The sequence below is a fragment of the Terrapene carolina genome, unplaced genomic scaffold, assembly GCF_002925995.2.
Source record: "Terrapene carolina triunguis isolate 2854851 unplaced genomic scaffold, T_m_triunguis-2.0 Scaffold836, whole genome shotgun sequence".
NCBI lineage: Eukaryota > Metazoa > Chordata > Testudines > Emydidae > Terrapene > Terrapene triunguis.
In genome coordinates this window covers 3,109,154-3,131,224 of record NW_020665187.1, presented here as the reverse complement: position 1 = coordinate 3,131,224, position 22,071 = coordinate 3,109,154, and the positions used below count along the sequence as shown (strand labels likewise).

At 46.8% G+C, this 22,071-nt stretch overlaps 1 protein-coding gene across 1 annotated transcript; it reads right to left on the bottom strand.

Annotated features, from left to right (window-relative positions):
• Positions 1 to 6,983: 6,983 nt before the first annotated feature.
• LOC112119690 (keratin, type II cytoskeletal 5-like) lies at positions 6,984 to 20,759 on the bottom strand. Its single transcript, XM_024218449.2, has 9 exons — positions 20,286 to 20,759; positions 19,628 to 19,842; positions 17,417 to 17,477; positions 13,598 to 13,693; positions 11,143 to 11,307; positions 10,369 to 10,494; positions 8,780 to 9,000; positions 8,004 to 8,038; positions 6,984 to 7,183 (listed from the first exon to the last, which is right to left on the bottom strand). The coding sequence occupies exons 1-9, from the start codon at positions 20,757 to 20,759 to the stop codon at positions 6,984 to 6,986; spliced, it is 1,593 nt and encodes a 530-aa protein (XP_024074217.2).
• Between the last annotated feature and the right edge of the window lie 1,312 nt (positions 20,760 to 22,071).

Sequence of the window (22,071 nt, the reverse complement as noted above, 5' to 3'; positions counted from 1 at the left end):
ACATCTTACTTCAAAGCCGCGTGCTTTGGACATCTCCTTCTCTCCGTTAACAGCTAGAAGTTTTTATGGCCACATTCAGCTCCCACTTAAGTCAGTTTTATATTACAACATTAAGGGGCTTAGGCCCGGATTCTCAAAGGTGTTTAGGGTACAATGTAAAGAAGAAGATTAGTAATGTCTATATCTATCTATCTATCTATTCTAAGTGACTTAGGCGCTTAGGAGCCTACGTCTCTTTGAAAATCAGTGGATCTTAAATCACGTAGGTGCTCTGGAAAATTTCACCCTCAGATAGTGGATATCGGTGCAGCTGCTGGATCTGGCTCTATGAATCCCTTGAAGTTCACTCTCACTTTACTTAGATTTCATCCCCACCAGCGGCTGCTGTTGTGTTGTGATCACTCCCTATCGCCAATATTGTCTCACTGTTTCCTTAAACTCCCCCATCTGTCTGTATCCACCTGTTGTCTCTTGTCTTATACTTCAGTTGTAAGTTCCTTGGGACAGGGACTGTCTTTTTGTTAAGTGTTTGTACAGCACCTAACACAATAGGCTCCTGTTCCATGACTTGGGCTCGTAAGCCTTACACTAATATAAATAAATAATAAATATTAATAATACACTGGCCAAACAACCTGCACTACTAGTTACCTGTGTTCTACCAGCTCTGGACCTATTCCAGCACTCCTGACTGATGGGTAAAGTCCAATTTCTGTTCACTGGGAATTTTGCCTGTGCTACAAGTTAACCACTGAGCCTTTCTTCTGCAAACAGCGGGGTCTAATTTGCAGAACTACTGAGCAGCCACAACTCCAGCCAAAAGCAACGGGAGCTCCAGCTGATCAGCATTTCTGAAAGCGAAGTCAATATGGCACATTTCACAAGCATTACGTTTCCCTGCTATAAATAAAGACGGACCCCTTCTGGTGTTTTGTTCGGAGTCTTACACTAATGATGAACGTTGGGCTACACGAAGCATTTTCTTTCTTGCAAGCGAGCATGTCTGCACGTTACTGATGTTTCTTTATCATACATCGCACAGCTATCATTACATTTCCTCTTCCCCCAGAGCACAAGCGTTTGTTGGGTCAGAGCCCCCACGGATGTAAATGGAGACACACTCATTTACCCCAGCTGCGGAGCTGTTTGAAAGTCAGGTTGGAACAAGGGTCTGATTCTGATCTCAATTACCCCACAGCAAATCTGCAGTAACCCAAGCGAATTCATTTAAGCCTAGTTGTCCACTGCCTTGCACTCTGCATCATCAGTTTCACCTGTGCACACTAAGCGAGCGTAAAGTCTGTGTCAGAGCTCTCCCTTTTTGATATAGTGCACATGAAAATGACTGCACAAGGGGCAAAGGTGGCGGGGAATCCCAGGGCCGCCCGGGGGGGGGGCAAGTGGGGCAATTTGCCCCAGGCCCCGGGCCCCGCAGGGGCCCCCACGAGAATATAGTATTCTATAGTATTGCAACTTTTTTTTATGGAAGGGGCCCCCAAAATTGCTTTGCCCCAGGCCCCCTGAATCCTCTGGGTGGCCCTGGGGAATCCGACACTGTTACTGTACAGAGCCCACACATTTCCACTTACAAAAGGCCAAAGGCATGACTCTTCTCCCATGTAAACTGACGCGAATTTCACCACCGACTCCAATGGATGCATGTTTGGCTGCCAAGCCCTGAGTGAAGCCACCGGGAGTTTTGCCAGGGGTTAAACTAGAGCTGGGATTTGGCACAAACCCTGGGAATGGCGAGGAGAGTGCAGGGGGGTGACCTAACTTGTGCTTTCATGCAAGAGCTTGGTTCAAAACTCAAGAGAGCAATAGGAATTGCACAATGCTGTTTCCCAGCAACATGCAGCGTCGAGCCATTTGCAAAAAACTGGTAACGTGGTTATTTTATATACACATCAGAACAGCATTTTTGGAGGCTAGCCAACCAGTCACAGGTGTTGCATTTAGTGCTGGACATCCTCCTGGCCACTGACACGAGCAGATTTTGCATGGCTATACCACAAGGCTCAGGAAGCTGTCCCACATGTGAGAGCATCTTCCATGCTCGCGGCATGCTCAACCTTGGCAATGTACCTGCCATTCTACTGTACTGTTCTCCTACGTATATGGCTCAGCAACATGGCATTTCTTAGGCCTGCTTGCTTCCTTGTGTGCATTGGCGTGATGGGTGCCGGCAGCAACTTGCATGTTCCTGGACATTCATGTGTCACCCTGTCCATGGAGCATGGACCCCTGAATAACTGTCCGGATTAGGCTCTCATCAAGTCCAAGTTGCCAAGTACATACCACAGCAGTAGTATAATGGTGTGGACTTTACAAACCTCCCATTGACAAGCCTGATGCTTTTTGCATCAGGGGGAGAGTTTAATCATAGAATCATAGAATATCAGGGTTGGAAGGGACCTCAGGAGGTCATCTAGTCCAACCCCCTGCTCAAAGCAGGACCAACCCCAACTAAACCATCCCAGCCAGGGCTTTGTCAAGCCTGACCTTAAGAACCTCTAAGGATGGAGATTCCACCACCTCCCTAGGGAACCCATTCCAGTGTTTCACCACCCTCCTTAGAATGCTAGAGATCCTGGGTTCAAATCCCAGGACAGTCCTGGCAGAAATAGAATTGCGTTCCCTGTAGTTCACCTGGCAGCAGCTTGTGCGGCTGCTTCAAAGCCCTGCTTACAATGGGGGTATGGTTGTTGCAACTCTGTATAGCAGTGCTTCTAGTAGGGGAGGCAGGAAGGTGGCATGAAATTCTCTGCCTTGTGTTATATACAAGATCGGATTAGACATTATTAACGGTCCCTTCTGGTTTTTAAAAGCTATTAAAATTGACATGGCTGTTAATCCAATCCAAATCCTGGGACTGGAACTACGACTGCGGCCAGACATCCGAGGCTAAAACTGTGTCAGGCCCTTCTTCTCGCTAGCAGGCAAAATGCGGCAGGCCCCTTACCCCTTGATAAAGAAATGTCAGGAAATTAATCTCAGCACCCAGCAGCTCCCACCCTGGCCATGCAGCAGTGCTTTGTTAACATAGGCAGAAACTTCATCCTTGTAGGAGCACAGGCAGACGTACAGCAAAAGGAAAATCAAGCGACACCGCATAGAATCATAGAAGATTAGGGTTGGAAGAGACCTCAGGAGGTCATCTAGTCCAACCCCCTGCTCAAAGCAGGACCAACCCCAACTAAATCATCCCAGCCAGGGCTTTGTCAAGCCAGGCCTTAAAAACCTCTAAGGAAGGAGATTCCACCACCTCCCTAGGTAACCCATTCCAGTGCTTCACCACCCTCCTAGTGAAATAGTGTTTCGTAATATCCACCCTAGACCTCCCCCACTGCAACTTGAGACCATTGCTTCTTGTTCTGTCATAGCTGATAAGGGCCTGAAAAATGGCAGTCTGTTAGCTACAAGCCTGGAGAGCACTGTTTTAGGTCTTGCTGGCTGATGTTCTCTCCTGACCAGAGGTAAACAACAAACAGCAGCTTTAATTAAAGTTATTAATCGAAGGGGGGGTGGGAAACATCTTGTTAGTATATAGGCTTGTTTGTCAGCCTGAGATAGAATTTTGGGTTTAACTTTTTGATACTCTTATATCTTATACTAATATGTGTGAACAAAGAACAAGGACACCATGTGTGTTGCTTCTGCTGGGCCAAATGGGTTTGTTAGTATAATGGGAAAAAATAAGGGATAGAGCAGGTAAAGTGTTCTGGAGCATGATGGGAATGTAATATATGAGCATACACTGGAAGGCTGCCTGGCTCTTCTCTCATGCCAAGATTAAGGAACCAGTTAGAAGGGAAAAGAGGCTGCAGGGGAAGGCATAAGACACACTAAAAGCCAAAGAAAGGCCTGGCTTTGGCCAGATCACAACCTCACTCCTCCCCCATCCCATAAAATACAAAAAAAAGAGGGAAACAAAGACCCCAGACCTATGACCCTCCAAAACAGAACATGATCATAAATTGTAAGGGGTGGGACCACCGGCGTGCATTGCAGGTATATTTGGGACTGCTAAGGAGGAGGAGGAGGGAAATGGGAAACGGGAATAGGGATACAGGCAAGGCTCTGCAGCGTCAGAGCTGGGAAGGGGGACACGGGGTAAATGCTCTGCGTCAGAGCTGGGAACGAAAAACTGGGAAACAGACTCTGCCGGCGTGTAGAGCTATGCATATGCTTGCTTGGAACTAATCCCAATAAACATTGCATTGCCTGCATTTCAGACTTCTGGTCTTCTGCTTTCTGTCTGCGTGACAAGAACCAGGGGTGGGGGTGAAGGGAAAGCCCTCTAACACATCTCTCTGTTTTAGGTTTGACTCTCCTCTCATTGTCAGCAGTTCTATACAATTCCTCCTCCACTGGGCCCTGTGATGCTTCTCTGGCCATGTAAAGTGGCCTTAAAACAGGCAGATCCAGCCCAGCTGAAAACCCCCTCTTGCTAAGGGCTTCCCTCACCCTACAGCTTTTCCTGCTCTCATCTTCCACTGTGTAGCCAAAGTGCACTGTAATATGGTTATTTACTTTCCAGGATCCCTGGGAACCAGAGAGTAAGTTAGAGCTTGAAAAATGTGATCCACCTGTATCTTCCAAAACTGGAAGGCATGGAAGGAAAATAAATATGGTGGGGTTGTTGGGTTTATTGTTTTTTTTTTTTAATCTCGTGATCTTTGAATGACTGGAGTTTGCAGAGCTCTACTGCCATCAAAGGAGGTAAAGCTGATTAGCACCAGCATATAATTGGGCTGATTGCTTTCACAGCCGTGTACAATTGATATGAAACCAGTAACAATATGGGTCAGATCCTCAGTGTACCCCTGCTGAGGATTTGGCCTCGGATGACCCTCCCACTAAAGCTTTCTCACTCTCTGAACCCTGAATGACAGCTGCAGTTTATTGGAGATACACCAGGAAGCGTGGAATGTTCAACAGTACATCAGCACGGAGGTGAACCTTGCCACCCAGTAGGCACGCAACATACAGAAACCACATACAGAGCGCATCCTCCTGGCTAGTTTGTCCAGTGAGGACCAGAGGATTTTCTTGAGCTCCCTTTGAATCAGAGACACTTTTGTGGGGGTGGAATATGAAGATAAACATACGGACGTTGTCCTGCTAGGAATTAAGAGCCCAAAACTGTTGCAAAGGCAATGTCTATAGTAGGAGTGCACTAGCAGAATAGGAGTATCAGTACACTATCCTAGCAAAGCTGTGCTTTTATTTGTATAATTTATTCCACCCTCCCTAAGCAAAACAAGCCACACTGGGGATCCTGGTGGCACAGTTGTACTGATCAGGGATCACGCCTCGGAGACCAACACAGCTATGCTGGCAGAAGGCTATAGTGTAGACAAGGCCCAAGTCCTTATTCAAGCAAGACTCCTAGTGACTTCCATGAGAGTTTTAAGTCCTGGTCAACAAACAGATTGTGTACTAATAGAACTATTTCAGTTAGGGGGGGTGTTTTTGCCAAAATAGTTATGCTGGTACAACCCGTAATGTGGACAGTCACATAAGAGTGCTTCTACCAATATAGCTTATTGCTCTGCGTGTACAGGAATAAGCTATATTGGCATAAACTGTTTTTTTAATAGTATAACTTCATCCACACTATAGCACTAACTCTACCAGTGAAGTTAAAGTGGTACAACTTTTGTGTGGTATCAAGGCCAAGAGAGGAGTTGGAACTCCCAAGATTTGTTCCTAAGATAGGAATGCATCTTGTTTATTAGTGGTAATGTTTCATACCGCTCTCAGAGCAAGGAGTACAAGGGCTTACCCTGCTGAGCCAGAGAGTGGGCCAAATTCTCCTCTTCGTTACCCCTAAAGCTGGGTGGAAATTTTCAGGTGAATCCTTTTTTCGCTGAAAAATTGGGTTGATCAAAACTATTTGTGAATTGGGGTCAATTTCAGCAAATAGCTTCAGCTGAGACAGAAAAACAATTGGAATTGCTGAAATAAACTGTTTCGACTTTTCGTTTCGGAACGACAGTTTGCTCAGGGGTTAACATAAATGTAATTTGGGAAAAAAAACATTTAAAAATGTTGAAAACCCCATGAACATGAAACTAAATGCAACTCGAAAACTGAAGATGTTTTTGTTTCGGATTGAATGAAACTTTATTCAATACGAAACCATTTTTTCCCCAAATTTTTGAGTTGACCCCCAAGCCGAAAAATAGATTATTTGCCCAGCTCCCTAGTTATTCCTTCATTTTCAATGGACCTGCACCAGAATTTTGGCCCATTGGGATTAATGTATCCAATGGAAAGAAACTCAGTGGGACTAACTCTGTGACTTTAAAAGAATATTAAAGATGTACACACTGCCATAGAAAGTCAATGGGAGTCAGATGCCTGAGTCTTTTAGCCCCATTTGAAGGCCCTGGCTTAGAAGAACAACACAGAAAATGTTTCTTTCACGGCTACAACAAGTACAGTAGGAACACACAAAGCAGAGAGCAAGCTACAATCCATGATCGCATCCAGACTGCAGAAATGTATGGGATTTTTCTAGTGCAGTATACAGGAAGTTGGATACAAAGTGCAGTAGAGATGGGGGCAGGGGGAATGAATTATCTTCAGGCTCAAGATCTTTTTGGTAAAACTTTTCTGGGAGGGAAATTCAGAAGAAACAAGATCTCTGGTCACAGCAGTTGCGTTACTGTGATGTTACCAGTCACTTTGTCAGTGATAGTGTTGGGTGTGAGCATGTGGATATTTGGTCTCAACAATAATAATACCTACCTCAATTACAGTGTTTTTCATCAGTGGATCTCAAAGCGCTTTACAGAAGAGGTTAGTATCATTATCCCTATGTTACGGATGGGGAAACTGAGGCACAGAGCCCTGTCCAAGGTCACCCAGGGAAGAAGTGGGCGAGCTGGGACTAGAACCCAGGTCTTCTGAGTCCTAGTCCAGTGCTCTGCCCACTACGCCACAATAAAGGTGATAATGACTACAGTTCCTAGGCTTTAGCATCTGGTGGTTCTTTTGCTTGAAGAGGTCGTCGATATGATTTTCACACAGGAACTCCCTCCCCTGCCTCCATAGCTGTATCCTCCAATGCCTCTTCCGCTTCCAGAGCTGGAGCCGCCTCCTCCGACACTGAGCCCGCCTCCTCCTCCTCCCCAGCTTATCCCACTCCCGCCTCCAGAGCTGCTGCTGACTACTGCTGCAAAAGACCGAGATGTTCAAGTTATTCCAGCGGCAGCCCATGACTTGCAGAGCGAAACCCAAACGCATTTGTTTAGCCAGTGTCATGAACTAGCTTATTGGGTCATGTCTGGGGATTGGTCCTGCTTTGAACAGGGGGTTGGACTAGATGACCTCCTGAGGTCCCTTCCAACCCTGATAGTCTATGATTCTATGATCCGCATTCTACCCCCTTTTTAGTGGCTTCCTGGATTGTGTAGTCTGACCAGGGAGCCCGGCCCATGAGGCACATGTACTCCAACTCCCATGAGATGTCCCAGCTGTATTTCCAAATCAAGGTATAGTGGGGTTCGAATTTTTGCCAAAAAAAAAATTTTAATTTTCCATTGGGGGCGGGCAGAAACGACATTTTCCAAACAGTTCTAGTTAGGGCCTCTATGCATCACTCAGGTTGTGCAAAGGGTCTATAATCAGGGTGCAAATGCACAACTGAGAAGTCTCGTGTTTGCATTGATACTGCTGCTCATCCCCTGCATGGCATGAGAAGCATGTCAGGGGAGGGAAGGCGGCATATTGGCTGTAAAAGGGGGCATGGTGGAGTATAGTTCCATGCTGCCAATCCTCCACTGGCATTGGGTTTATTAAGGACCCTACACCAATGGTGCAACTTAGAGCAGCTACTGGGCTGCTCTAAGCATCATTAGAGCCAAGACCAGTGATAACCACCAGGAAACTGTTTCCCACTCTGTCTTGTGCTGAGTAGTGGTCGGGTGGAGGAGAATAGAGGCTTCCAGTTTGCCTGTTCCTATCTTTAGCAAATAGACGCTCAAGTTACTTACAGATGTTCACAGCACTGGCACACTCTCCAGACATCCTGTTGAGGAAAGAAACACCATTTAGGTCATTGATTTAGCCTGGCTGCTACAAGTTAGGACACACCCTGAAACCTGAAGTCAAGGGAAGCCAAGTGTCTGCAGAATTTCCTTCCCAATAGTAGACAAGGCATGTGCTTTCAAAAGGGCGCAGTGCAGCTCCTAGCGCTGCATTTCAATGAGGTCATACGGTTCTTAGAGCAGGTGTGAGGCAAGTTTTGGGTGCCTCCCCCAAGGTTTGGACACCTCTTGTATACCAGCAAGCACAGCTCACTGGAGACTACGAGGGTGCGGTCACATGATGGAAGAACAGTGATTGGAACAGGGTTATTCAGTCCTCGAAGCTCAGAGTTTCCCCAACCACTGGATCTCCATCTAATCACCTGTAGGTTAGAGCTGGTCCCGTGGGAGATTCCGAGATTTCAAAATTTGGATTCATCCCAAAGGGGACGAAAAGTCGAAATCTCTGGATTTTTGGTTAAATTAAATATTCCGCAGACAGTGTTGAACCTATTGAAACGTGTTTCGACTTTAGCATTTCAAATCTATTAAAGTCAAAACAAAATGTTGCGATTACTTCCCGTGAAAATGTTGATGAAACTGATAGAACCCTGTGAAATATTTCGGTTTCTGGAATCAGCCAGCAGAAACCTGCAAGCACGATGATTTGTGGGCAAAAAAAGTATACACCAACCGTAACAGAGGCTGCTTTGCAAAAGTCAGGACCTATGTATATATTGCACCTGCATTCTTCTCCCTCCAGCAACGTCTTGTACGTGGCAATCTCAATATCCAGGGCCAGCTTGATATTCAAGAGCTCCTGGTAATCACGCAGCAAACGAGCCGTCTCCTCCTTAGCTTTCTGCAGGGCCATTTCCAATTCAACCAGCTTTTCTCTAGCGTCCTTCAGGGTAAGCTCCCCACGTTCCTCTGTCTCGGCAACAGCCGACTGCAGTTTGGCGCACTGCAAAGAAAAGAAGAAAGCAAACTAACCATGTGGTCATCCATTCTCAGCACCTCATCTGGAACCCCATGACCGTCAATGAGCATCTTCCCATTGACTTCAGTGGACTTTTGAAACAGGCCTTAAGACTTTTAAATGAACTCTTTATCATCAGACCTTTGGATCATCTTTACTCCATGTAGACCAGAACCAGTACCTAGATACTGTGGTGAATGACACACTATAAATGTGATAGGTAGATAGATAGATAGATAGATAGATAGATAGATAATCTAGGTGTATTTAAAGATGATTAGGTGGGTAGACAGATGGAAGGAAAGAGGCATTAGATGGATAGATAGATGATCTAAGTGTATTTAAAGATGATTAGGTGGGTAGACAGATGGAAGGAAAGAGGCATTAGATGGAAAGAGAAATGAACTAGGTGGAAAGAAAGAAAGAAAGAAAGAAAGAAAGAAAGAAAGAAAGAAAGAAAGAAATCCATTTCTTTCATTCCTTCTTGGTCTTTACTGTAACTGAATTAGATCAAGGCAATTGTATATAACGCCTCACAATATCATATACAGATGTTAAATTCCATAGGCACTTTTTAACTATTCTTCAGAGAAATCATGAAATATGTGGATGAGACTTGATTTGCCCTGGGACTAACTCCTTTCATTGACATTGTAGGGCCTCTTGTGTCATGTTTGGCATCACTATGGGCACCATGGCAGTATTCAGGACAAGAAGAGCACATCTGTCACTCTGTACTAGCGGCCAGGGTTCATAGCAGAGCTGTGTGGATGAAGGATTTTTTGGTTGAGTGGCAATTCCAAAAACTAGAAAAGAAACTGTTTTGTGTCGAACCGAAAACAAAATGTATCAAATTTTCAGCAAATCAGAAAAGTAAAAGACAAAACTTCCCTTTAGATCACATTTTGGTTCTACACAATTGAAACATTTTGTGTTGATGTTGACTATCTTTTTTATTTAAAAAAAATGTATTGACATTTTGAAATGAAAAGTCATTTTGAGCCCCCCAAAATGGAAACATTTTGAAAATGTCAAAACAAAATGTTTTGATTTTGGGGGGAATTTTTTTCCCACCAAAACAATTCAGCGAAACCAAAACGTTGTGGTGTTGCTGTTTCTGCATTTTTCACACACACAAACGTTTTGGATGAATTTTTTTCCCCCAGCTTCAGTTCAGGATGAACACATTTGTTTTACATTAAGCAGAAACAACCTCCTTGTTTTTAGCACCATTACAGGCACCATGGCAGTATTCAGGACGAGAAAAGCACATCTGGCAGTCTGTCACAGTTGCCCTCATGTCCAGGGTCCATAGCACATCTGCTCATTTTATAATAAGAAGATGTGCTCTACCTGTTTTTTCACATTTTCAAGGTCAGCCTGCAGTCTGTGGATCAGCCGGGTCAGCTCCGAGATCTCCAGCTTGGAGTTTTTCAGATCATTGTCGTGTTTCCCAGCAGTGACCTGAAGCTCCTGAAACTGATGGCCAGAAAAAAAAATTATTATAATAGACTATATTTTCCAAAGGCAGATCTAACCTGATCAGGGCTAATTCTGAGAAGCAACTAGGAGCATCAGCTGCTCCACACCTGCTTGATCATGATTATCCAATCAATGGGAGATGGATATATTTCACAGCATCCTTAATTAAAGTGACAGGTACCTCTCTTATTCCTGCATTATGTTCTGTATTCCTTAGCAGGGTGGTTAGGGTGCTATCCTGGGACTTGAGAAACCATAGTTCAATTCCATGGTTTACCACAGACATTGGTAAAGAGATCTTGGGCAAGTCACTCTGTGCCTCAGTTTCCCCATCTGTACAATGGGAATAATACCTGCCACAGAGAGGTGTTGTGAGGATAAATACATGAGGCATTCAGATACTATGCTGGTGGGGCCATAAGTAGATTTTCAGATGTCATTAAGAAGTCAGAAAAATCAATGTGACAAGATATCACTACTATAAACATTGTATTAATTATATTTAGTTCACATAAGTGGTGCTGAATTGGAAAACTCTATTTTATCCACAGAATAGGTGCACAGAAGATCTGGTTGACTCTTTTCCATGTGGCAAAGCCATGAGCATTGTATGGCTCCATACCTTGAAGCCACACGATGACTCACCTTGCCTTGGTACATGGAGTTGGCTTCAGCTCGGCTCCTGTTGGCCATGTCTTCATAGTGAGCCTTCACCTCAGCAATGATCCCATCTAGGTCCAGGGCTCGGTTGTTGTCCATAGACAAGATAACACTGGTGTCACTGATCTGTCTTTGTATTTGTGCCAATTCCTGAAAAACATACAAAGTCCCCATCAGTGAGTGGCCCTTTCTAGATGCCAGATGCTGATTAAATTGCAGTAAGGGCAGTTTAGGTTGGACATTAGGAAAAACTTCCTAATTGTCAGGGTGGTTATGCAATTGCCCAGGGAGGTTGTGGAATCTCCATCATTGGAGATTTTTAAGAGCAGGTTAGTCGGGGATGGTCTAGATAATCCTTAGTCCTGCCATGAGTGCAGAGGACTGAACTAGATGACCTCTCAAGGTCCCTTCCAGTCCTACAATTCTATGATTCTCTCTAGAAACCTGTTGCTCTCATCTATTATCATTCTCTATGTATTTCTTCCTCCTTCCCCCAACTCTTATTGCTGTCTTTCTAGCTAGCTCGCTGTGCCATACGTATGTACTTATTTATCTAGCTACCGAAAATAAAAATGAGGGGAAATGACTCGTATGGTTAAATGTTGTACTGAGCCACAAGGAATGAACCTCACAGTCCTTACCCTCCTTTACTCATGTCTTATTCAAACGCCCACTGATGTTAATGGTTGTTTTGCCTGAATAAGATTTAGCCCAGAGTTTACCCATCAGATAACTCTATGCAGAATTTTCATGGGTGTATTTTTTTCTAAGTAGTTGGTCTCCAAAAGCCCACATCTATCAGGCTGGTCACTTGTATCTGTCATTATTTCCTTGCATATATCATCTAGCCTGCATGGTATTATTCTCAGGTATGTCTTACCGTTACAGGCACCCTCTTGGCCAACATCAGGGAATGAATAGATGACCTCTGGAGCTTTAAGGATGAACAGCTACAACTTGAGCTAAAGCTGAGAGTAGGGGAGGGGCTGTAACAGCTCAAATTCTCTGGGACTTGTAACACACACTCACATTGGGAACACAGGAATTACCAGACTGGACTAGACGCAAGGTCCATCTAATCCAGCATCCTGTCTCTGACAGTGGCCAACACCAGCTGCCCTGGAGGAAAGTGCAAGAACACTATAATAGGCAGGCGAAGGATGGTCTCATCTTGATTCTTAATAGAGATTGCTTTGAATTTTAGGCCTTCCTAAACTCTTATGTCTTATCTAAATGACTACAGAACTTCTGCAATGATGTTCTTCCTGAGGGGGCCCCACTCTGAAGTTCTTCCACCAGTGGAATTCTCTTTGTACTCGGTATGAGTTTTGCCTGGGTGCGTACCGAGAGTCTAATCCTGAAGTCAACTGGAGTTTTGTCATTGACATCAGTGGGAACAGGGTCGTGTTCTTGCTAAGGACATCAGGATCAGATTCTCGGCCTTTTCCTGGCACTTTGCATCATAGGTGCTGGAACTAGGGGCATAGGCGCCAACTTTCCCCGGCGCCAGTGGGTGCTCAGGCCCCGGCCGGCCCCGGCCCTACCCCGACTCCACTCTTTCCCCGCCCCCACCCCGCCCCCATTCCAACCCCTTCCCCAAAGTCCCTGCCCCAACTCCGCCACCTCCCTGCCCCTATTGGACCCCTTCCCCAAATCCCTGCCCCGGCCCCGCCTCTTCCCCAAGCACACCACGTTCCCCCTCCACCCCCTCCCTCCCAGACATGCAAAACAGCTGTTTTGCGGCGCAAGCGTTGGGAGCTAGGGGGGAAAAGCTGGCTGCAGCGCGCTCGGGGAGGAGGCGGAGGCAGAGCGGCGGCAGAGGTGAGCTGGGCGGGGGGGGCGGGGAGCTGCTGGTGGGTGCTCAGCACCCACCAATTTTTCCCCATGGGTGCTCCAGCCCCAGAGCACCCATGGAGTCGGTGCCTATGACTAGGGGTGCTGCCACACCCCATGGCTTGAAGTGGTTTCCATCATATACAGGGTTTACAGTTTGGTTCCATGACTCTCAGCAGCCCCACTACAAAAATTGTTCCAGCACCTCTGCCTTGCATGGTCATTCACACCAGCGTAGTGAGGGTAAAATGGATGTAGATTTCTACCTTTTAGATTCAGTATTGTTTGCTCTCATTTTTGCACTGGTGTATATACAAGATGCAGGTCAGGGGAGAATGTGGCATTGAGTGTTGGATCTTTGGGCAACTATTCTACTGTCCTCCAACTTCTCCTGCTATTTAGACCTTTCCGTTCCTTAGTGTTGGGCCATGCTGCCATGTTTGTAAGTTTTCTGGAAGCAGTCAGGGGCTTGCTTAGAAATTCCACCACTGCAATTTTTCTGGTGACAGGTATAAGACATATATAAACATTTAAGGTGCTCTAGAAAAGTACTAAACATGATGTGGGGCATTTCTGTGTGGAGTAGGAGAACCGAGAACATCCTCACCGTCTCATACAGGGCTCTCAGAAAGTTGATCTCATCTGTCATGGCAGCCACCTTGGCCTCCATCTCCACCTTTTTCATGTAAGCAGCATCCAAGTCCTGAAAAATGGCCATGGAGATCATTCTTTCAAGCTCAGGGGAGCAGGTGACAGTTTCGAGAACAGGAAGGGCTGATTTCCCGTTGCCTTGCTCCTGGTGTGGTAATTTCCAGTAATACGAAGTAAATGCAAAGTGGATGCAAAACACCAACAGGTCAGAACAACAGAGTTTCACACACGCCTTGCACAGGAGGCAAGATACGTCGGGGCCAGGACATAGGGAGCCAGGTCTAGTGGTTGGAGCAGGAGACAGAGTCAAGCCAAGAGTCAGCACTGGAGCCAGAGACCAGGAGGGCAGGAACCAGGAACAGGTCAGGAAAGCATGGTTAAGGAGTCAGGCAAGAAGGCAGGACCCAATGTAGCAGCCAGGCAGAGCCCAGTTGTGTAGACAACTTCCTGCGCCTCTCTTTGGGTTTAAATAGGAAGCCCTGACCAATCAGAGAGCACGATGTTCCTCCAACCAGGCCCAGGGAAGCCCCCCCTGATGTAACTTCAGGTTTCATCATCTCTCCTGCTCAGTTGGTTCATAGGGAGACAGCGGGTGGGAACAGCGAGGTGACAGTCTGCTGGGTCCCCTGGGGGCCCAGCTTTGAGACACAGGGACACAGGACTGGAAGGGATCTCCTGGGTCATTGAGGACAGTCTCCTATGATTGCAGGTCACACTATTCATTATAATGTATGAAGCTCCATCTAAACATTTGTTAGACTGTTTCCCCCCATTACTCCTACTGGGAGGCTGTTCCAGAACCTCCCTCCTCTCATGGTTAGAAACATCTTCTAATTTCCAGCCTCAATTTATTCCTGGCCACTTTACACCCATTTTTTCTTGTGCCAACATTGTCCATTAGCTTAAATAGATCTTCTCCCTCCCTGGTGTTGAGGTCTCTGATGCATTTATAGAGAGCAATTATACCTCCTGGTGCTATAAAGTGCCATGTGGAGAGAATCTTCCCCAGTGTCTCTCAGAATGGGAAATGTATTCCATATTCTAGATAGGTTGACTTTGCTGCATCCAAAACACCTGTTGCTTGTGTGTCAACTAATACTGAATAACTCTGTGCTTTCAGGGACAGATGCATTGATATAGCCCAGTGCAAAGCAGCTATCAGCTTCATTTAGCCAGTTAATCCAGATTTATGGCCACTTTGCATTATCAGAGTAATGTGCAAAGCAGCCAGAGGATAGAGATTAGGACTGGCCAAAACTTTTTTACCCAAACTGCGTTTTGATTGAACATCGTGTTTTTGTCTCAATTAAATTTTTCATGAAAAGTGTCTGCTTTCCACGGAAAATGTTGATAATTTTGTCACAGTACCGAATGGCTCAAAATTGAAAAATTTTTGACTAAACCCAAAATGTTTCAGTTCACACTGGGCCTTATGGGAGTTGTAGCTCAAGTGCCTTACCCTTCCATTTTCTTCTGTGGGCTGGGCTCTCTGGTCGGCCTACATCACCCAGGATGCACCACTCTATCTCCTCACCAAGAGGCAACAAAGTAATGCATCATGGGAGATGTAGTCCAGCGAGAGAGCCTGGCCCACAGATAGGGTTGCCAGGTATCCTGTTTTCGACTGGAACACCTGGTCGAAAAGGGACCCTGGCAGCTCCAGTCAGGACCACTGACTGGGCCATTAAAAGTCCGGTTGGCGGCACTGCCGGCACAGTGGAGCTGGCAGGCTCCATACCCGGCTCCATGCGTCTCCCGGGAAGTGGCCAGCATGTCCCTCCAGCTCCTAGGCGTAGGGATGGCCACAGGGGCTCCGCACGTTGCCCCCACCCCAAGCCCCAGCTCCACAGCTCCCATTGGCCAGGAACTGCGGCCAATGGGAGCCGTGGGGCGGTGAGCAGAACGCCGTGGCCCCTCCGCCTAGGAGCCAGAGAGACATGCTGGTCACTTTCCAGGAGTCACCTGAGGTAAGCGCCACCTGGAGCCTGCAGCTCTCCCCCCCTCCCATGCCCTAACCCCCTGCCCCAGCCCTGAACCCTCTCCTGCACCCCAAACCCCTCATCCCTGGCCCCGCCCCAGAGCCCACACCCCCAGCCGGAGTCCTCACCCCCTCTGCACTCTGAACCCCTCAGCCCAAAGCCCCCTCCTGCACCCCAAACCCCTCATCCCCACCCCAGAGACCGCACACCCAGCCGGAGCCTTCACCCCCTCCCACACCCCAACCCCCTGCCCCAGCCTGGTGAAAATGAGCAAGTGAGTGAGGGTGAGGGAGAGCGAGCAACGGAGGGAGGGAGGATGGAGTGAGCAGGGGCGGGGGCTCGGGGAAGGGAAGGGCATGGCAAAGGTGTTTGGTTTTCTTCAGTTAGAAAGTTGGCAACCCTACCCACAGAAGAGGAGAAAGTGAGCATAAGGCACCTGAACGACATCTCCAATGTGGCACCATAGCAGCATTTTGAATCAAATTATTTTGGTTTTTAGCCAAAAGATTCCAGTTTTCAATATTTTGCCCAAAAGTAGCAATTTTCCATGAGAAAAAATACTTCGTTTCTAACCAGCTCTAGTGTAGATGCATCTGGCCCTAATGCTGTGATACATAATGTTGTATTCCAAACGTGCCTTCCAGTTGTACTCTAGCTGAAATTTAACACCTCAGTCCTTTCAAACTGTGTAACTATCTGTATCTAATAGTCACCTGTCTATCTATGTGCACATATACCTGCATTCCTAGCTATACACTTGCCTGTGAATCCCACTCTTAGAAATACAAACGGTTTAAATAAAATCAAACCTGGCTTCTATTATGTAATTTATATATTTTTAAAGTCTCTCACCCAAAATTTATGAACATTCATGACCTTCTGTCCCAGTTAGGTAGGTCAGTATTGTGTGCCTCTTGCAAATGGGGAAACTGAGGCATACAGCAGGAAAGCAACTTGCCCAAAGTTACTCAGCATGCCAGTGGCATTCAGATGCCCTGGCTCTCAGTCTCTTGCTTTAACCACTATACTGCATTGCCTTCAACTTATGCCTATGGCCAAGCCTTTTCTCCATATCTTTAAAGCCACTTCCCTTCTTGTGAACGGTCCAAGGTTTCCTTTGTTTTAGGTGTTTTTATTTTTGTACTATCTTCTCTTCCCCATGCATGCCCCCTGCCAACATTATTGTTATGTTCATGGCATACACACAGAGAAGTTAGACAAAGAACATAAAACACCTTTTCTGGAAGGTTGCAGCAATACACTACTTTATTTCTTAGAATCCAGAATCCTAACACACAAGAACCAAAGAAAAAGCGAGACAAAGCAGACTGCTTCCTAACAAGGAGAGGCCTGGGTCACCTTGCTCTAGGCTGATTGTTTGCAGAATGACTGCTCAAAGCCCAGATCGCACGCTTTCCTACAAAGCCCCCCAGCCTGCAAGCAGGACTAGGAAACCCATCACACTTAAAGGGATAGCATGTCATTTTCACACAGTTTTCATTACATCACAAATTATCCTGCTGAATCAGGACCCCATCGTGCTAGGTGCTGTACAAACACGTAGTAAGACAGTGCCCCTGCCCCTGACAGCTTGCAAACTAAATAGACAAGACAGACATAGGAGAGGAAACAGGCAAGAAATGACTCGCCCAAGGTCACAGCCAAGAGGAGAACATAGGTGTTCTGAATCCTAGCCCAGAGCCCTAACCACTGGACCAAGGCATATGCTCCAATTAGCATCCATGAGAGTGGAGCAGAGACAACCAACCCTTAATCTTTGATAAGGTGTTACTCACCTTCTTCAGCAGCACAAACTCATTCTCCGCTGCCATGCGCCTGTTGATTTCCTCTTCGTATCTGTCAGGACAGAAGACAATACGCAGTACTACTGCTGACAGGTCCCAAATAATGCAAACATCACAAAAATACCATCACCATGTCAACTCAATGTAAAATGAAATTCAGAATGAAAACTTTCAGAAACCAATCTTTTTGTTTCAATATTTTTCCCTGTGCAGGAATTTTCGTCCACATTTTGATACAATTTCACATACCCAACACACGCAAAATTAGTTTGGTCAATTTTCCTCTTTCGATGATGTTTTTCCAATCAGCGCTGCTTGCAATTCCCGTGCTATCCCTGCACTGGTAGATGTGCTGGCTGGGACTTTCGAAAGCATTCGTGGCTGGCGTAACCCTGCTCCCGTTTTCCCAGCAATGTCAATGGGAGTCGAGTTAGGCCAATGCTCAGTGCTTCTGAAAATCCCACCCGGCACCCTTTTGCACTCGCTCAGGTTAAAAAAAATCTCTCATCCAGCACCTGCAGCATTGTTAAATGCTTCACACTGTCCAAGGACTTATTGCAAAGCACCAGCCCAGAATTCTTATTAGGGTTGGCAGAATTCAACCTTTAGGTTTTTATCATTTCGACAGATAACGTCGATGTTTATTTTTAACCTTTTTTTTTAGATTTTATCATCAATTTAAATGTCCACAGTTCCACAAAACTATGGGCTATAAGCATATTTGAACATTATTTTTATTGATTTAAATGGTCCCAATTGCAGGAAATCGTGAGGTGAAGGTTCAGACAATAATTGCTTAACGGAGGTATTACAACACGTTTTATACACATGAAGAGGGGACTTGAATAAGTTCTCAAGCAGCAGTTTTCTTATTTTGCCTGTCAGTACATTCCGATTAACAACTATTGAAATTCTTTTCATTGGTTTGCGTGTATACGGTGAAATCAACATGTTCGAACATTGGCACATAGCCTAATAGTTACGCAGTGTCAAAGGACCAGAGTTTTAAAGGTATTTAGGCACCTAAAGATGTAGACAGACACTGTAACAGGGTATACTGGCCCTTAAATATATAGGGGGCCAGAAGACCCCATTCCAGAAAGCGGGAATGAATAAAAACACTGGAAATTGCCTTGTAGTGCAGTGTTTCTCAAACTGGGGTCGCCGCTTGTGTGGGGAAAGCCCCTGGCGGGCCGGGCCGGTTTGTTTACCTGCCCCGTCCGCAGGTCCGGCTGATTGCGGCTCCCACTGGCCGCGATTCGCTGCTCCAGGCCAATGGGAGCTGCTGGAAGCGGCGCGGGCCGAGGGACTTACTGGCCTCCGCTTCCAGCAGCCCCCATTGGCCTGCAGCGGCGAACCGCGGCCAGTGGGAGCCGCGGCCAGTGGGAGCCGCGATCAGCCGGACCTGCGGACGGGGCAGGTAAACAAACCGGCCCAGCCCGCCAGGGGCTTTCCCTACACAAGCGACGATCCCAGTTTGAGAAACACTGTTGTAGTGGAGAAGAAGTAACAGTCCCAGGAAATTAGCTGTTGGATGGGGGAGGAGGGGAACAGGACACTGTCCCTTTAAGGGTCCAGGACCAGGAGCCCTGTAGTCTAGGATGAGTTAGGGCTCTCCTCTCTTCCAGCCAATCAAGAGGATTTCTCTGGAGGAAGGCAGGATATAGACAGCCTTCTCCCTCAGAACAGGGGAGAGGCAGGTAGGAGAAGGAAGCTATATCCGGAAGGCTGAGCTCTAGCTAGAAACAGCTACGAGTAGCAACCCTGCAAAGAACAGATGCTGGCAGGAGAAGAACTCCACTGGGGTGGGCAGAAAAGCCAGAGACTGGAGTGAAGCCCTGGGGTTGCAATGCTGGATTTTATTTTTGAGACACTAAGGACTATGTGGAATTGTCTGCAGTCATTAAACCAGTCCCAAGTAGAGGTTGGCACTACTCACAAGAGAGACTCTGTGGAGCTCATCAGGGGCCCCGAAGAGGGACAATAGAGGGACAGCACTGCATGAGGAGGCGCTCAATAAATGGCAGCTCTGTCACAAACGCCTAGTGGGATTTTCAAAAGCACGTTGGGAGCTGGGCACCTAGGTGCTTTTGAAAATCCCATTAGGTGCCTTTCTGCATCTTCAGGAGCCTAAATGCCTCTAAAAACCTGGCCCTTAGTCCATGGAGAACATGAACGCGACCCAGCGCTTTCTTCACATACTTGTGCTTCAAGTCCTCCACCAGATCCTGCATGTTCTTCAGTTCTGAGTCCTGCCTTCCCCTCTCCCCCACCAGACTATCAAGATGCTTCCTTAGGCTGCCAATGTAGGCCTCAAAGGCGGGCTCCAGGTTGTTCCCAGCATTTGTCGTGGGCTGCTGCTGCAGCAGGTTCCATTTGGTCTCCAGAACTTTATTCTGTTGCTCCAGGAATCGGACCTGAGATCCAAACAGAGAAAAGAGGCCCCAGATGTTGGAGACGATCCTCCAGAGCACTGGCAGGTCAGTTACCCTAGCAACCTGCTCATCTCCCATTCCAGCGTCAGGGAAATCTTGGTTAGCCCTCAACAGGATTTGGTCATTTGCTATTCTCAATTCTATGGAAATTAAAAAAATCTGTAGCATCTGACCCTCTGTTTATTTATCAATCTACCCCCTACACATTCCACTACTGATCAACCTATTGATGACTCTATGTATCCCCCTACACACCTCTCTAGCTGTCCTTAGATGCAGAGTAATGATTATGATGATTTCAGCAGGACTTGGGCACATGCTTAAATTTAGGCCCATGCTAAAGTGTTATCACGACTATGGAGGCTTTGCTGAATCTGCAACAATGATGACGACAATTAAAATAATTAAGAAACTACCGGGCCCACCTTGTCGATGAAGGAGGCAAACTTGTTGTTGAGGGTCTTAATCTGCTCCCTCTCCTGCACTCGCACTTTCTGGATCTCTGGGTCGATCTCCAGGTTGAGTGGCACAAGCAGGTTCTGGTTGATGGTCACTTCTTGGATGCCACCAGGTGGGCAAATGGGGAACCCAGGGCTACTCCTCCCACCACCAATTCCTCCACCGAACAACCCACCACCACCAAAGCCACCAGCCCCACCACTAGTGCCAAAGCCACCACCAAAGCCACCGCTGAGCCGCCAGCCTCCACCAATCATGCTATTGGAAATGCTTTTAATCCCGCCTAGATTATAGAGACTTCTGCTGCCAAAGACACAGTGTCTACTTCTTCCTCGGCTCAGAGAGGTGCAGCTGGATCTGCCCCCACTGGAAACAATCGCAGAGACGCTGCCGAAGCCCCTGCTGCAACCTCCGGCTCCGGCGTTCAGCTGCCGACTCATGGTGGCTTGTTCCAAGAGGACTCCGGAGCACTATGACAAAGCTACGGCGTGAGAACAGAGCTGGGACAGGAGAAGTAGGCGCCCCCTGACATGACAGCTGCTCCGTCTTCCTTTATATGTCTTTGAGCTGGGGTTGGAAGAGCAGGTGTAAAGAAAACAATCTCAGCTATTCATGGGCTTGGTTTTCCTGGCAGGAAGCCCATTCTTTATTCCAACCTACTAAACACTTAACTTCAGCTAAACTCACCCCCGGCACAAAAATTATTTTCGTTCCAGGGTGGATGGGTTTTTTGACGGTAAAATAAGCGCTGTGTGACGATCCCCAATTTGGCCAACACATCTGGGGTTGGACCAGCGACCACCAGAGCTAAAATCATGAGCGACTGCGTCTTTCGCTACATGATGGGCATTAAACAAGTGGAAGCTTTTCCGGGATTTGAGGAAGGATGGGCCCATGGTTAGGGCATTCACCTGCCATTTGGGAGATCTGGGCTCAAGTCCCAACTCTACCACAGAATTCCTGTGTGACCGTGGCAAGTCATTGACCCTCTTTCTGTGCCTCATCTATGAAATGCAGATAATAGCACGTCTTACCTCCTAGGGGCGAGGGAGGATAAATACATTAAAGATTGTGAGGTGCTCAGATACTACTGTAAAGGGAGATAGACCTGATGTGAACCGCTGATGCTTCCTTTGTACCCAGAAAGTAACCCATTGATGAGTGCATGTTCCAGACCCTCCTTTGTGTCCAATCCACAGAGGATATGAGTCTGTTACTACCCCTGTCTAAGGAGCTGGAGCAGCTCATGTTTTTAGCTCTGGATATCCCCCGTTCAATTCCTGATGTGTCGATCAAGAAGGCAGCCTTCACACAGAGGCTATGTCTAGGCTACAGGCGCAAAGGTATGGCACTGCGGTTTTGTCCTTGTAGCTTAGACACTTCCTGCGTCAACAGAAGGGGTTTTTGCATTGATGTAGGTAATCCACCTCTCCGAGAGACGGTAGCTTGGTTGACGGAAGAATCCTACAGCATCTACAGTCAACATCTACAGTCAACCTAACTATATCAAACAGGGTGCAAAATATTTCACATCCCTAACCCATGTAGTTGGGCAGATATAATATTTTGGTGTAGGCAGGCCTAAGTCAGATGCCAATGATGATGTTGCAAAGTTAACGTGGTTAACTTTTTCACGGTCGTCAACGCACATAGGAAAGGAGAGGAAAGCTCGGATTATGAAGCTCTACCCCAGCTTTCCACAAAGTGACTAACCGTCAGGGCATGGAAATTGTATCAGTTAGGACAGGTAAG